Source organism: Mauremys reevesii, linkage group 1 (genome assembly GCF_016161935.1).
Source record: "Mauremys reevesii isolate NIE-2019 linkage group 1, ASM1616193v1, whole genome shotgun sequence".
Classification (NCBI taxonomy): domain Eukaryota; kingdom Metazoa; phylum Chordata; order Testudines; family Geoemydidae; genus Mauremys; species Mauremys reevesii.
In genome coordinates this window covers 357917339-357934487 of record NC_052623.1, presented here as the reverse complement: position 1 = coordinate 357934487, position 17149 = coordinate 357917339, and the positions used below count along the sequence as shown (strand labels likewise).

The window sequence follows — 17149 nt, the reverse complement described above, 5'->3', positions numbered from 1 at the left end:
GGGATTTGTCACCTAATGCTTCAAATGCAAAAGAACCTAGACTGATTCTATACATCTAAATTGAAAACAAATTCCATTTTGTACTTGAAATATTTAAGTGCTGCTAACGTTGCATCTATGTGCCTGTAGACAGCGTAACCCAGCTAAGGAGAAGTAAACTCATTCAGCATTTCTCAGTTCAGTGGCAAGTACAAAAATCTGTGTGCAACTGACATACACCAGCAAGGTTCTTTCCAGAACAATAATCTCAATCACAAATTCAAAGAGATGTGAGGAATTCTGACACAGTGATAATGATATTAAGCTTTATATCCCACCTTTTACCCAGATGGATCCTAAAGTATTTACAACACTTTATTAATAAACCATGCAGCAGCTGCCCCAAACAGCCCTTCTGGATAGAAAATGAAGAATAACGTAGCCAAGTGAAATTGCAGGGGGAATTTTAGGTAGGCAGGTTACTGGCACTTTGAAAGCAACTTGTACTGGATGACCTGCAAGGCAGGGATTTTCTAGGCACAGTCTAATTCTGAGGGTCTCAGGAGGTAGTTCTGTTTCAGGACAGTATGAGGACCACCTGGTACTCAAATCAGAAGCTGTTTTCAAAACTTGGCTTCTCCTACCTGTCTATTAATAGCTACTCTGGGCTTCAAGCCAGAGCTTTGAAGGTTCACAGGATCAAGCCTGTCCTAGCTCTAGTAATTCCTCACAGCTTCTTTGGCAGGCTGGCCTAATCAGCTTCTGAAAATGAGTCAAGTTAACTATTAGAGACTACGCTGACAGTACAGCCTCACCACACAAAAAAGGCATAAGCTATAAAACGCCAGGAGTAAAGTTATGACAGGTACAGTGCAGCAGTGAAGGGGCAGATGTGTGATAAAAGCAAGGCCAAAGAACCTATGCTTTTAGACACCAAGATGTGATGCATTAGAACTGCACAGGAGGAGTGTAATTATTTTCATAAAATGCTTGATGTATTTTTGCAATGAGCAGCTGACTCCAAACTCATATGGCTATGACCAATTTGATCTTCAGTCCAATTTTTCTTTCTGTAACTTCCAATTTATCACACACAGAGCAAAGGGTCCAACAAGAGTGGAGTCCTGCATGCCTGAAGTCTATTCATTCTCAAATGATCAGCCAACCGAGCAGTTCGCGAATCCAGTACAACCACTCTTTCTGGAAGACTTACTGCTTGTGGTCTAAGTGCTGGACTGGAAGACAGAACAGAATTCTAATTCTGATACCACATCTTCTATGGCCTCCAGCAAGCCACTCAAACCAAAATTCTCAAATGTGGACACTGAGGTTGGCCCCCTTATTTAGGCCTGATTTTCAGAGATGTTAAGTATTTATTTCAATTGGAGCTGCAGGTGATCAGCAGTTTGGAAAATCAGGCCCAAATGTCTCAGGCTGACTACGCAAACATTGAGACACTCAAAAATCAACGGTCACTTTTGAAAGTCTGATCCTTAATGTCTATACCTCTCCTTCCCCAGTAAAATGAGCTAAGAATACTTACCCACCCAGGAGAAGGTTGGGAATAAGTTAATACTCATTAAATACTTTGTGGATGAAAAGAAAATCCAGAATATTTAGGATATAGCACTTTTCAATTGCAAAAATGTACTGTATATAAAAAGGAACATTTCATTGTAAAGATCCCTTGAAATCTAAACAGGAGCCCCAACTGGCTGAAGTCACTCAGTATTCTCTGTGAAGTAGGAGCTCTCCCACCAAAGCTAAGTTAACAGTGTGCAGCCTGCTTGTACTGTTGAGAAAGGGTCATTCCACTAAGGCTCCCACATTGAAATCTACAAGGGCCCCGAGTGCTCTGCTACTGTCATAGCAACGCAAACTGTAACCCTGAATATGGAGTCTGGTAGTTTAAAATAGCCCCTGCTGCACAAAGCGCCTGTGTTTGGAGGGGTTTAGGAAGGGAGGGGTTGTGCTTTTGTGAAATGGGTTATTTTAGAACTACCAGACCCCATTTTCAGCACTCCACTGTCTGTTTCTATGACAGCAGCAGCCGAGCAGTCAGGGCCCTTGTAGAGTTCAAAAGCAATGTGCTAGTAAGATCTGTTCCCAACAGCACCTACAGACTCCAAACTGTTAACTGGAGGAAGAAAAACAAAAATAAAGATAGGGAAATATTTTGAAATTTTCCCTGCTATTTTTGTTGTCAGGGTGACAGACTGACAAAATCCTGTAATAGCCTTATGGAATTAAGATAAACTTACAAAGGTTAATATCTTTGGGGTACATTGTATTAACAATGCAATTGTATATGTGTTGTGACATTGTACAGACCTTCTCTAGTAGGAAAGGGGGATGCTAATGAACTTCATCCTTTATCAGGCTTGGAACCCACCCCTGCAGGGATATATACAGATACTAGTTCAAACTGAATTCTCCAGAGACCAAGAGACAAAGAAGAGACTTTTGGATAAAAAGCCTGGGTTTAAAGTGCCTCAGGGCCTTCTTCCTCATACAGCAAGCAGACAGGACCTCTGGTCCACGGAGGGCCCCAATCCTTAGGGAAGGATTGGAAGGACTTGGCCTACTGAGGCCTCGTAAGACTGGGTGCTTGTTCTGAGCTGGAGTTGTGAGGAACTGGTAACCACAGGGTCTCCTGTAGGGTAGGGGACTGAAGGACTCATCTGCCAGAATCCATGTTAGGAACTCAGAAGTTCCAGATAAGCTTATTAGCATGTGTGTAAGTTCTTTTATTGTTTTTAATGCATCTTCTCTGTAATGCTTTAAACGTTACATTTGGCTTGCTTAGAAAGAACTGTGCAGTAACTTACAGCCGTTGACAATCATTGTTATCAGTCTCTGAAGAGAAAGCAAGCAAGTCTGTTTAGGCAGACTATCTGTGCTGGAAATACAGCAAAGGCCAGGAACTGTTCCGCCTGGACATACCCTGGTCAGAAGGGATTGAGATGCAGTTCTCCACCGAAGAGAGGCAACAGCTGGAAAACTGGAAGTCTGAGAGTGAGTGCCTTTGCTGGACCACTGAGGGGAAATACAGGTGCAGTTGTCCTGAACTGAGATAGTCACTTCATAGGCTATTTGAAGAAACATGCTGGTGCATGACTCATAGCCAGTGTAATTCTATCTGATTCCTGCATCAGCTGATTCTTCCTTTCGTAGCACCTATTACGGTTTGTATTATATTATACATTTGAACACCACCAAGGCTAAAGCCAATGGAACGCTTTATGTTCAAGACTGATTGAATATCTGTGCTTGGTGATTGCTGTGCAGACAACATACAAATCATGCAACATTTGGAAACGTGCAATCCCTAGGCTACAGTGACAGCTGTAAGGGTGTATTAAGAGTTCCCATTCCATTTGATGGATCCACAATACAAACTAGGCTTGCCTTCATGCATATTGTTGTTAAAGGACAAGAACTGTGCACCAGGATGGCTCCAATTACATGGCTTTTATACTGATCTAGAGCAGCAAGGGGAAGGAAGAAATGCATTGATTTTAATAACACTGAAAGCTCCATCCAATCAGATCCATCCGGAAGAGTTTTATTCAGAAAAAAATATTTGAGACTGCACAGTTTCGAAGAACCCTACAGCAAGGCTGATTAGGTCTCCCATGTTTTTATTTTTTATACATCTCCAAAAGCTAGTTAGGCACTGAAAAATAAAATAAAGTCCAGTAAACAGTTAAGAAATCCCAGTATTTAGAATTAATGTGTCCAGGATGACTCTGTGTCTACAAAGTACACAGAAGGAATAATTTTTCACTCTCCTGTCTCAGATGTGGAAGGCAAAGTCTGAAGGGTGGGATAGGGGTTGGAACAATGTTAGTGCCCATTTCTGTATTGAGAGGCCAACCAGGCAGTGCCAAAGAGCGGCAAAGGTAAGGCACACACTAAGAATTCTCAAACTTAGTCTCAACATAGGCTATAGGCAAATTGGCGGAACCAGTGCCCTTCACCTAATTTGTATCCAAAGGAGCACAATGCAGCTTCCCTGTTGCTTAATCCACAGGCACAGCCCATAATAATTACAGGTCTCAGAATGCAAATCTTGCTCCAACCAGATCTACCTCTACTGCAGAACTGTGGTGGCCATATGTGGAATACACCTACTCTGGAATAAGACACATCACTGCTGTTTAATGGATTTCCACTAACATGCAGAACGAAAGCCTTTTTTGGCACCAGTGCCTCTTCATGCACAGATTGCCAGAGGTTGCTGCAAAGAAGTATGGTGTACACTCAACCTGGGCAAAGCAGAAAAGCTTTTCTCCCCACCTCTATATCCATTTTGCAATGCCACTGGCAAAGGCAAAATTCTTCTTCTAAGTATTTCTGAAGTGTCAGTCCGAGGATCTGCACAGCAGCTGGAAGAGTGCTTCCCGGCCTGGGTAAACAGGCACATGTTAGCTCTGTTAGCATGCTAAAAAGAGCAGTGTGGCCACAGTGACACAAGCTGCAGCTCAGGCTAAGCCATCCAAGTACACACCCAGGTGGTCGGGTGGGATCGTGCTCAGCCAGCCCGAGCTGCCGCTGCCTGTGCCACCGCAGCCACACTGCTATTTTTTGCACGCTCGCTTGAGCAGAGAAGCAAGGGAAGCATCCTCCTCAGCTGCTGTAGACATACCATAACTATAAACATCTCTCCAGAAGCATACTGGGCCACATATAGACACACATTTCTCTAATGGCTTGATCTCAATGGTGCGGTATTACAGCAGCATCCAAAGACCCAAGTCAGGACTGAGGTCCCATCACACCAGATGCCATACAAACATATTGTAAGACATTCTCCCTGTCCCAAAGAGCTTACAGTTTAAGGTTCTGACCCTGTAATTGACCTTGTGTGGATGCACTGATCTGTCCGAGTGGAGTCAATCACAGGATCAGGACCTAATTTAAGACCAGCGAGATAATAGGAGGGGAACGGATGTGTGTGGGGAAGCATTAGGGAAATGATGATAACATCACAGGATTAAAGACGCTAACTAGCGTATATCTCGATGGTTCAAAACCATAAGTTTTTTTTTAATTACCTTCTTACAATTCTCTACCAAAACACAACAGCTTGAGCCCTCTAATCATTTGCTTCCTTCCCACCCAGGAAACACTCTGAGTTTCCATGCTTAATTCCACCCACATCGTTCCTCTTCCCCAAACTCTCTCCCTTGCTGCAGATAACACTGTGGGGTTCCCCTTCTGCTTCCTCACAAAGGTGAGAAGGACCAGACAGTGTGGCCTGTCCTAGATATAAACTGGTAAAAAGAGGATGTGGCATCACCAAGATCCTGAGATGGCCCCACTATGTTCCAGGCAGCTGGTGCTGTCAGATAAGTGCTTCTCCAGGCCCTTACACCAAACAGAAGGAGACTATCCCATTTCAAGATGATTTGCTGCGTTGCCAAGTCAACTATATGCAAGTTCAAGTCACACTTCTCATCTAACAATGGACAGATAGTGAAGGGTGAGAGTTCAACTTCTTTCAGGTTAAATATTCATTAGGATCTATTAAATATTTATGCTACGAATTATCTTGATATGCCACCACAGCCCCCAGATCTGCATGTTCTCTCCAGGATTTAGTAGACCTGGCTGTGAAGAAACAAGTCCACTGGGAATGTAAAACTGACTGAATTGCAGGGTGGAAATTATTTTACTTTTATATATATTTTATTTTCAAACTGCATAGAAAGTAAAAATAAATGTAAATGTCCAGGAAGCAAAAAACTCACCCAAACAATTCCTAAGCAGGGATGCGCTAGTTTGACCTCTAGCTCCTCCCATCTAGGGACCTCAAAGTGCTATAACAATAATTAAGTCTCAATTCTCTAGGAGTCAGAGGTCAGGATCCTCCCCGTTTTACAGTCTGTAAATAAACGGCACAGAGGGGGTAGTTCCTGTGATCACACAGTGAGTTACAGGCAGGAGACGAGGTTCAATCCTGGGGTTCAGTGCAATCAGTGGAAATGTCTGTTATTGCAAGATCCTTTCTTATGATGGGACCTCAAGCTCTCCTCTGAGCAGGGTGGGCTTCAAGCCTTCAGTCACCTCACATGTCCCATACACCTAGCTCCCTTTGTGTATCTTCCAATTCCCTTCCTCCACAGGGTCCCCTCTCAGGCTCCATGTTCTCCCAAGGAGGCAACTCAAGCCCTTTCAGTTAAGTGTTCCCCATCCCCAAACAATTCTCTCTATCCCTTATGGGGAATTCTCTATGGGGTCCAGGTGGGGGCCAAAGTTTACCCTTGTTCATCCCCTCACCTCCATAGCCATCTGCCCCCACCCCCATGGCCTCCCCTCCTCAGCTCCCCCATCACCCTATGCAGGGTCTTCCCTAGGAGAGTGTGGAGCCCGAGACAAATCAACCTGTATGGGTACCCTTAACATTTTTTATACAGGTGAAATCTGGTGTGGGGAGGTGACACCAGTGCTGGGGGGTGAGGGACGATGGAGAGGCACTGGGTAGCACCTGTACCAAGGGTGAGGGGACCCCTGTGCAGGGGGGTCCCAGAAAAGGGAAGGGTCCGGGGCAGAAGGGCAATGGATGGGGTCAACGTGGCGTGTTCTGGCGGTACTAGGATGCGCCAGGCCAGTGCGGCGGCAGACGAGTAAGAAAAGGAAATACAATGCGCGCTTCGCACCGGTGAGTGCAGGCTTGACCCTCACTGCCGGCACCAGGCCCCCTGTTAACTCCTTGGCCAGCCTAGCCCGCCAAACCATTAACCTCACCCCCAGGCTGGCCTGGCCCCCCAGGCACCCCTAACCCCAGCTCCCCTGGACGGCCTAGCGCCCCCCACATGACACAGGCACACTGAAGCAGGGAATCCCTCAAAGCACAGGACCCAGAGCCGTTGCCCCAATTCAACATATCCAAGGGACAGCTCTGACCCCAGGGCCCCTCATACTTGCCTCCATGGACCTCCTTTGCCCATGCACCCCCTTGGCCACCTACACCCCCTCACCTCCCTTGCTCCCCCTTAAGGCCTCTCTCCATAGCTCCTTCACCTCCCGCTCACCTCATACCCCCAGACCCTCCTCACCTCCATGGCCCCCCATACAGGGGGAGGGGTGTATTTCCCAACCCTCCTCACGCCATACCCCCCAGCCCCTCCTCACCCCATGGCTTCCTCCCCTCAGGTCTCCCCTATTCACCTCCATGGCCCCCCTTTGCCCATACCTGTCCTCCCCACCGTACCCCTTAGTCATCTCCATTCCCTCATCCTGTACCCCCACAAGGCCCTAGGGCCCCCGTCACCCCATGCCAACCTTCACCTCCATGTCCCCAGAGCCCCCCCTCACCCCGTACAACCATGACCCCCTGCTTCCCATGGCCCCAGAGACCCCCTCAGCCCATGCCCCCCCACCCCGTTCTCTCCAGGGTCCCCCTCACCCTGCACCCCACACCCTGGCCCCAGAGCCCCCTCACTCCTCCAACCACCCCATACCCACTGACCCCCACCAGCCCCTCACCCTGCCCCCACAGCCCCCGTACCCTGCCCCGCTGGCCTGAGCCCCTCCCACTCCATATCCCCTGCCCACCACAGGCCCCCGGCCCCAGAGCCCCCCATCCCCAGAGCCCCCTCACCCTTCCCCCCACAGCCCCCCTCACCTCCATTGCCTGCCCCAGCTCCAGGTCGAAGGTGACCACGCAGACACACTCGAGCCAGGCGGAGAAGCGGGCCCAGGGCAGCAGGGAGGCCGCCGGGCCCGGCTCCGGGCAGGAGCACACGGGCGGCTCCCCGCGGCGGCCGCGAGGCCGGGGGTCGGCGCTGCACAGCGCGTCCATGGCAGCCGGCGGCGGCCGCTCCCCTCCTCTCCGCGGCCGTGACGGCCGGGGCCCGCCCGCCCGCCCGCCGCCGCCGCAGCGCCCCCTGCCGCCCGGGAGGACCCGCTCCGCGACAGCCTCCAGCCAGCTAGAGCGGCCGCCCCTGGGCTCTGCGGAACGCAGCGAGTCTGGCTGTGGGGCAGGGCCGCGCGTGGGGCGGGCTGGGGGCTGCAGGGTAACTGGGGGGGTGATAGCAGGAAAGGGGGCGCGTACTGCCCCGGCCTGTGGGGGCTAGGACTCCTGGGTTCCCCCCCCCTCTCAACCCCCGCCCTGCTGTGTGACCCCTCCGCCCTTCTGTGCCTCAGTTTACCATGCTGCTCCTGAACGCAGGGAACTGCCCCTTTCATGGCAGGCCTCGGGTACAGTATAAATACCAAGCCTTCCTTTGCGCCATTAACCTTTCTAAAGGACCCCACCACTGCTCCGGATTTTACCACCTCACTCCCTAGTCCAGGCAAGCTAAGTCAAAATTAACAACGGGGAGGGGAGAGACTTCTGCCTGAACAATGCTGCGTTACAACAGCAGCACCTCTTATTGCTCCACAGGACAAAGTTACAAAGGTATCCACCGACCTGTGGGGGGGCCTGGGACTGGAATAACAGGCTGTGAAAGTGCAGCTCTGGTCAGAATTAATATGAATTGGCAGAATGGGGTGTGTAGAACCCAGGACTGGAATAGTACTGCAGGCATGCTGTTAAATTGAGGTGTGGTGGCAAAACTGAGTGTCGGAGGCTTTCACTGCACTTGCCTCTACTGTATGCTATTTGGCTGCCTCACATTCAATAAAAAAAAAAAAAAGCCTGAAACAACAAACCGCCTAACATTCCTAGTTACATTGAAAATAATTTGGAAAAGATCATTTTAGGGAAGATTCTCAAACATGCTAATAAAAGAGACTTCAACACTCAAGAGCTGGTGTAGTGCAGGAGATCCTGTGAATTAAGATCAATTTCACCGCAGACATAACAGCAGGTAGCATCTTCTGTCCACCCAACTGCTGTTATATCCACTTTTCAGTGGATGGCAGTTAAGGAGGGAGTCTGAAGATGGAAATAGTCACCAGTCAGTATCCGAATAATAAACCTGTTATCTCACAATACATCCTTTTTCTTTTAAACTAAGCCTATTCCTGAATCTCTGCATGCGGCATGTGTTAGTGCATAAGCAGAAAAGACTGAAACTGATTATACACAGAAAATGGCCAGCCTGTTTCCAGTAAGTGAAGTAACATACATAACTTGCACTAGTCTCTATATACCACTTAAAGGTTTAAGTGAAATTTAAGTGGTGCATAGGCCTTGTGAGACCCAATGCCCAGGGTGAATTTTATGCAAAGTGTTAAAGGAATGATGAGTAAATTAGATATTTTTAATTCTTTCAGTTTAGTAAACTAAGGTATTAGTAGAAATTTTTACGTTTTTAAAAATAATGTAAATTTTATGGGGCAGACACTGTCTCTTTGTTATATGTTTGTACAGTTCTTAGCACACAGTGGGGCTGTGGCTTCTAGACGCTACTGCAGTATAAATAATCATCATTTTATCTTGCAATCAGGCCTAGGGTGACCGGATGTGGACAGTCCTGTTTTTTGGGACTTTTTCTTATATAGGCACCTATTACCCCCCACCCCTGTCCTGTTTTTTCACAGTTGCTATCTGGCCTGCACTTTTGTATGCCTGTGAATGGTGGGGGACTGAGAAAGAAATAGAAGCAAATCTTTAATATGGTTGAAATTAAAATGTTAAAATGGATGCTTGGAGATACAAGGATGAACTATGTTCGGCATGAACAAAGTAGGGGAAAGGTGGTACCAATTATATAAAAGTTGAGAGAGTCCAGGCTTAGATGGTTTGGGCATGTGACAAGACAAGAGGATTGGAAGACTATACAGGAAACATGACATTATATTTAGGCCATGTCTACACTACTGAGTTAAGTCAACTTAAGTTATGTCAAAGATCATAAGTCGCTTTAATAACATCAGTTGTGCACATCCACACAACACTCCTTGTGTCAGCAGAATGCGTCCACAGTACTTGTTCTTGCTTTGACAGAGAGAGCGTTGCATCATTGATAGTTATTCCACTGTGTAACTCGCCATCCTTTGTCTCCCTCTGCCTCTGGGAGTTCTGAGAACGGATTGCGGTGCATCATGGGGACATGCTCACCATCTTGTGATGAAATTCTTTCTGTCCCATCATTCCATGGACTTCCTACTTGTTTTGTGCCATTTTTCAATTACCCTTGTAAACTGTGTGCCCACCACCTCTGCCTGACAGCATGGATTCTGAGCTGCTGACCAGTCTGGTGATGAGCCTTATGAACACAATGTGGCTGGTCCTGCAGTATTTAATTAACTGCTAAATGGAGAGTGAATTAGTGATGCCTGCCCTGCTGTCTGCCAAGCAAATAATTCAAGATTGCTGCTGGCATTCACAGAGCAGCTTGCCAGGGTGGACTGTTGGCACTAGGCTAGGGAAACAAGCACTGAGTGTCAGGATCAAGTTGTGATGCATGTATGGGATGGCGAGCAGTAACTGCAGAACTTTTGGATGCAGAAACCCACCTTCATGGAACTGTCTGCATAGCTCGCCCCAGCACTGCAGCATAAGGACAGCAGAATGAGAGCTGCCCTCACTGTGGAAAAGTGAGTGGAGATCACTGTGTGGAAGCTGGCAACTCCAGACTGCAATCGATCAATCGTGAATCACTCTGGGGTTGGAAAGTCCACCGTGGGGGTTGCAGTAATGCAAGTGTGCAGGGCCATTAATTGTCTCCTGCTACGAAGGACTGTGACGCTTGGTAATGTGCAGGAAATAATTGATGGCTTTGAGGCAATGGAATTCCCTAACTGCAGTGGGGCGATAGATGGAACACATATCCCAATGTTGTCCCCTGACCATCTTCTGATGGAGTACATCAACTGAAAGGGCTACTTCTCCATGGTCTTGCAGGCACTGGTGGATCACCGGAACCATTCCACTGACATCAGTGCAGGGTGGTCAGGGAAGGTGCATGATGCAGCCCAGTATAGAAAACTGCAGGCTGGGACTTTCTTTCCAGACCAGAAGATTCCAGTGGAGGATGTGCAAATGCCCATAGTGATCCTTGGAAATCTCGCCTACCTCTTGCTTCCATGGCATGTGAAGCCTTACACTGGGAACCTAGACAGTGAGAAGGAGCTCTTCAACAATAGGCTCAGCAGGTGCTGAATGACCATTGAATGTGCCTTTGGCTGATTAAAAGCTCACTGGTGCTGTCTTTTTGGCCGGCTAGACCTCAGTGAGGAAAAGATTCCAACGGTCATTGCAGCCTGCTGTACTGTACGTAATAGCAAAGTGAAGGGGGGAAAGTTTCCCCAGGGGTGGGCTGCTGAGGTTGATTGGCTGGCTGATTTTGAGCAGCCGGATACAAAGGTAATTAGAGGGGTGCAGTGGGAAGCTATTCCAATCAAGAAGGCTTTGAAGGAGTATTTTGGCAACAATTTCCAGTAATGTGTCCTTGTGTGAGGCATTTGACCAGGCAGTGATTACTTGCTGCCTTGAATTACACCATTAATTGCAGTGAGCAAATAGTTCTATCTATAGCCACTGTGTTTCAGTGTTAGCACTAACCAATGTATGTATGTCACAAATAAAGAATCACTTTATTTCAAAGACTCAAGTTTAGTAATAGGACAAAACACAAATGTTTGGTCAAACAGGTGACATGGGCAATGAGGAACAGTCTTGCAGTTAGGGCTTTCACAGCTGTGTGTAACTCCAGCTTTCACTGAGAAACCAGATCCTAGGTGTGGAGTGCACAGGGTACTGTGAGGGCCTGGGAACTTGTGAGGACTGCAGTGCGGGAGTTTGGAGAGGGCATGGACTGGAGTTCTGTAGTGGGTGCAGGGTGAGTCGTGCACAGGTGTGCTCAGATTCCAGGGTAATGAGGGACTTAATCATCTCTGTCTAGCCTTCCAGTAGCTTTATCATCCACTCCTTCCCCCAGGTCCTTTCCAGGCTATCCAGCCTCAGTCTTTCATTAATTGTCTCCCTCCATGCTCTTGTTTCATGGTGTGCTGCATCTATTGACTGCAGCACTTAATGAAACATATCTTCCTTACTCCTCCTGATTCGCACCTTATCTGATGGAGGCACTCTGCTGGAGGATTGGGTCCTCAAGGGCACATCTGCAGAAGCCAAAGAAACAATGAACAGAGACAGTATTATGAGTGCACTCACAGTTGTGAATCACAAAAGTTATACACACCTCTTTTTCACTGTCCCTGAGCTAGCATACAGGTTGGCATGAGTCCCAAATATGGTGAGTTTGTGGGGGAGAGAGGTGGCAAGGGTGAATGCGCAAGAAGTTATAAAGAGTGGTTTGCAAAGGGGGTCACTAAAAGTGGTTAGGGAGACTATTCTGAATACTGGCACCCTCTTCAACATGTTAGAGCAGGGGTAGGCAACCTATGGCACGCGTATCGAAGGTGGCACGCAAGCTGATTTTCAGTGGCACTCACACTGCCCAGGTCCTGGCCACCGGTTCGGAGGGCTCTGCATTTTAATGTAATTTTAAATGAAGCTTCTTAAACATTTAAAAAACCTTATTTACTTTACATACAACAATAGTTTAGTTATAATATTATAGACTTATGAAAAGAGACCTTTTAAAAACATGAAAATGTATTACTGGCACGCGAAACCTTAAATTAGAGTGAATAAACGAAGACTTGGCACACCATTTCTGAAAGGTTGCCGACCCCTGTGTTAGAGTAATCAAACCCGATATCTCACTCCTGAGGGTAACCCAGAATTCAAGGGTGTATCTCCTGCATGTGTGCCGCTTCAGACCAGCTCCGTATGCTGCTCACCTGTGTGCCACTCTGGTCCCTGCAGAAATAATTGCTGGGTGGCATGGCAAAGTCTCCTATAGTGGGGGGAGAAACAAGGCAGCTCTACCAAGGAATCTTTGGCAAAGGATTGCAGAATACCTAGAGGAACATTTCCTAGAGATCACTATGGAGGATTCCAGGGACATCCCCGTGTACATTAACAAACTTTTCCACCATGGACTCGCTGCATAGGCTCTGTTGTTAATATCTGTCCCTTATCCCTCTTCTGCCATATAAAAGAGTACATGAGAGCACACTCTCCTGTCACCATGCAGTGTCAAAGCAAAATGAGCACTTACTGGAGCTTGCCTCCCCTGCATCCTGTGTGCCAGAGCCAGAGTGCTGAGAATGGCTAGACCCCTCCAGAGTGGAAAAGAGGTCCTGATTCGTCACACCACTGGACATTCTTGCCATTTGCTCCATATCGTCCTCGAGCTCCATTTCCTCATCCACCACTTTGTCATTGGGGTTGAATCTGCTGACCACTGCCTCCAGTCCCCCCAAAGTATCCATGGGGCTCTTAGCAGTGGAGGTGGTGTTGCTGCCGAGTATGGCGTGCAGCTCCTTGTAGAAGCAATATGTCTTTGGCTCCACACCAGAGTGATGGTTGGCCTCCATTGCCTTCTGGTAGGCCTGTCTCAGCTCCTTTATATTGGCATGGGGTCTGCTGTGATCCACCTTGCCAGAGCCATCAATGGACTTCTGCTAAGTAGGGTAGTGACTCTGGAAAATGTCCAGGACATAGTGGGAGTTTGAGATTTTGCCGCGATGGGGTTCCCTAACTACAGTGGGTCGACAGACAGAATGCACATCCCTATCTTGGCACCAGACCATGTTGCCAAAGAGTACATAAACCGAAAGGGGTACTTCTCAATGGTGTTGCAAGCACTGGTGGGGAACAGGGGCTGTTTAACTGACATCAACGTGGGATGGTCGGGAAAGGTGCATGACGTGCACATCTTTAGGAACACCGGTCTGTTCAGAAAGCTGCAAGCAGGAACTTTCTTTGCAGACTGCAAAATAATCAGTGGTGATGTTGAAATGCCAATTGTGATCCTGAGAAACCCACCCACCCGTTGTTCTTATGGCTCATGAAGCCGTACACAGGCAGCCTGGACAGCAGTAAGGAGCGGTTCACTCATCGGCTGAGCGAGTGCAGAATGGTGGTGGAATGTGCCTTTGGATGTTTAAAAGCCCACTTGTGTATTTTGCTAACTAGGTTAGACCTTAGTGAAAGCAATATTCCCATTGTTGTTGCTGAGTGCTGTGTGCTTCATAATATCTGTGAAACAAAAGGAGAAAAGTTTCTGGTGGGGCATGGGGTCGAGGGTGGAGGCAGATCACCTGGCAGACAATTTTGATCAGCCAGATACCAGGTCAGTAAAAAGAGCACATTGAGGCGCACTGTGTCTCCGTGAGGCTTTGAAAACTAGTTTCATCAATGATCCACAGTAATGCAACACTTTTGTGTGTTGTTCCTTACCAAGGTGTCCCCTTCATTGCATGTACTCCCCTGTGAACTACACCCCCTACAGTGTGCTGAATTAATAAAGAGCCTTTTCTCCTCAATCCATTAATTTTGATTATGCTCACAAGCACTGAGAGACAGCGAAGACAAGTAAGATAATCTGAGTCTAAGGGGCTGATAACACTGGGGGAGGGCAGGGAGAAACAAGGACGGCTTGCTTACAGTTGTGCTGCAATAACAATCAAAGGTGTGGGAATGGGCGCCTTCTCATCCTTGTACCCTCCCCTGGAGTTTAGTACAAGGGATACCAGAATTCCCCAAGCCCCCGCATCCTAGGATTTCTGGGAGAGGAGGATGTGGAACTTGGCAACGGTGGCAGCAGGTTCAGCATAGGCTGCAGTGGGACTCTAGCATCCAGCTGCCTTTCTTGAACCTCAACCAGACACACCAACATATCTGTCTGCTCCCTCATAATCCGCACCATCTTGTCCTGCGTGTCACGCTTGTGTTCCCAGCATGATCTCCTGTCCTCGCGGTCCTTGTGCAGGCTGTTGGACAGTGCAATCCTGCGCTGAGCTCCGTCTTGTCACTCTCGGAGGTGTGCCTTAACTCATTGGACATGTCCTCCTGAGCCTTCTTTTTCCACCTTCTAATCTGGGAAAGTCTCTGTCCCGGCATGGAGGATGCGCCTATGGACAAGGTTTCATCTACAAAGAATGCAAAGCACAAGGGTAGCATTGACAGTGCATACATTGTTTCTAGTGCAAGGTTAATTCTTTTTATAAAAGAAACACCCTTCAATGCACTTTCCTGCAAGCCACAATGTAATCACAACCGCTGGCTACTGCAAGAGTCGGTTTGCTACTCCAGGCCATGAGTTATGGGTGAGAGGTCTTGTGCTGCAGATTTTGTGAAGACATCCTTGGGATCAGTGGTTCCAATCTCAGAAAAAGCCCCATTTCCCATAGCAACCTAGATGGTGCTTGAGGACAGGCACCAGCGTAAAGCCCCACAAATAGTTTGATTGTTACAAAAGCAGCACTGAGTTCGGGTGGAAGGGAGACAAACAGGAAGCATTGCCCCCAACCCTGTTTTTTAAATGCTGGCTGCAATACAGCCACAACCAGGGCATGCTCGGGAAAGTGTGGTTGTGTGACCCAGAATTCACCAAACAGGTGGATTACTTGTCAAATTGCTTGGGGTTTATGGGCTAGCATTTAAAACTTCCCCCGTTTCCCGTAGGTGACCATATGAGCTATCACTCTCCTGAGTATCAGTGTTAGTCTGGATCTGTAAAAGCAGCAAAGAGTCCTGTGGCACCTTATAGACTAACAGACGTATTGGAGCATGAGCTTTCGTGGGTGAATACCCACTTTGTCGGATGCATTCTCCTGAGGGTAACAGAGGCAGAAAGGGAGCAGATGCTGCAAGCATCTGGGTACAGACCTGGTCCTTATGCTGCAATACTGTGTGCCGCAATTATGCCAGACGAGTTAATACTGGAGTGGTATGGGAAAGTGTCCTACCATGGTGGACGAAATAAGGCAGCCCTTCCCAGAAACCTTCTGCAAAGGATTAGAGAGTACCTCCATGAAAGCTTTCTAGAGATCTCAAGGGAGGATTCCCGGGGCATCCCCAGGCACATAAACAGTCTTTTTCGGAGAGCACCGTCTGCATAGCTGGAGTGGCCGCTGATAACTACTATCCCAATTTTTTAATTCAGATTCAACATTAAAAATAATAGCATGTGGCTCCTACAGTTTGATTGAAAATGTGTACTCACCAGAGGTGCCTTCCCAGGCATCATGCTCTGCCGACAATTGGTCCTGTGAGGGGATGGGCTCCAGAGTTAAAAAAAGTTCTTGACTGTCGGGGAGAATGGATTCTCCGCTTGACTGCCTCGCATTCTCCTCCTCTTCTTCTTCTTCAACAGTGTCCTCTTCGTTGTCACCTGGGGTTCCTGGGAGGTATCCACAGAGTATTTTGGGGTAGTGGTGGAGTGGAGCCTAGAATCGCATGCAGTTCCTCATAGAAACGGCATGTCTGTGGCTCAGAACCAGACCGACTGTTCGCCTCCCTTGTCTTCTAGTATGCTTGCCGAAGCTCCTTTATTTTCACACGGCACTGCTGTGTACCACTGGTGTAGCTCTTCTCCCCCATGACCTGCATGATTTTGGCATAGATGTCAGCATTTCTTCTGCTGGATTGGAGCTCTGCCTGCACAGATTCTTCTCCCCACACAGCAATCAGATTCACTACCTCCTGTGTGCTCCATGCTGGAGCATGTTTGCGGCCTTGAGCATCCATGGTCAGCTGTGCTGACAAGCTCTCCACACCAAACAAATAGGAAATTAAAATTCAAAAGTTACCGGGGCTTTAACCAGGGGGGTGGCTGTTTCCTGTGTACCTGTCTGAAGTGCAGTGAAGTTGAAAGTGCTCTCCAGAGCAGTCACAGTGGAGCACTGTGGGACACCTCCTGAAGGCCAATTCATTCTAATTACACAGCGCTGTATTTACACTATCCTCATGTCAACGCATGGATGTCGACTGAAGCACTACGCTTCTCGCGGAGGTGGAGTACAGAAGTTGACTTTACAAGCCCCTTAGGTCGGCGGAAGGGACTCAGTAGTGTAAATACATACATTATTAACTCAACCTAATGTGGCATATGTCGACCTAACTTTGCAGTGTGGAGCAGGCTCCAGAGTCTTGGAAGCTGTAACTGCCAAGGGAGACAACTGGAGATCACCCAGGGTCTGTGCTGGACTCATGCCTATTATTGATCCTGTTTGAAGTGACAGTGTGTATTTCTATATTAATTATGGCTCTCTATTGTTTGTATGCATCTCAGATGTTATTAGAACTATCATTACCATTCTTATTCACAGTAATATTTTTGGTGAAGAGCAGCCCAGGTATAATATATGTGTGGTGGCTACAGCTGTATGAGTTTCTTTGATCATAGGAGCAGAAGGCATT

General features: G+C 47.7%; 1 protein-coding gene across 2 annotated transcripts in view; it reads right to left on the bottom strand.

Annotated features, from left to right (window-relative positions):
* The window catches only part of DENND6B (DENN domain containing 6B), a 38210-nt gene extending 30390 nt beyond the window's left edge, over positions 1-7820 (bottom strand). Inside the window, exon 1 of one of the 2 annotated variants that reach the window (XM_039520196.1) lies at positions 7610-7820. In XM_039520196.1, coding sequence (XP_039376130.1) covers positions 7610-7786 — 177 coding nt within the window. In that variant the 5' untranslated portion in view covers positions 7787-7820. The remainder of the gene's footprint in view (positions 1-7609) is intronic. The other variant, XM_039520195.1, reaches the window with a different exon arrangement.
* Positions 7821-17149: the final 9329 nt, after the last annotated feature.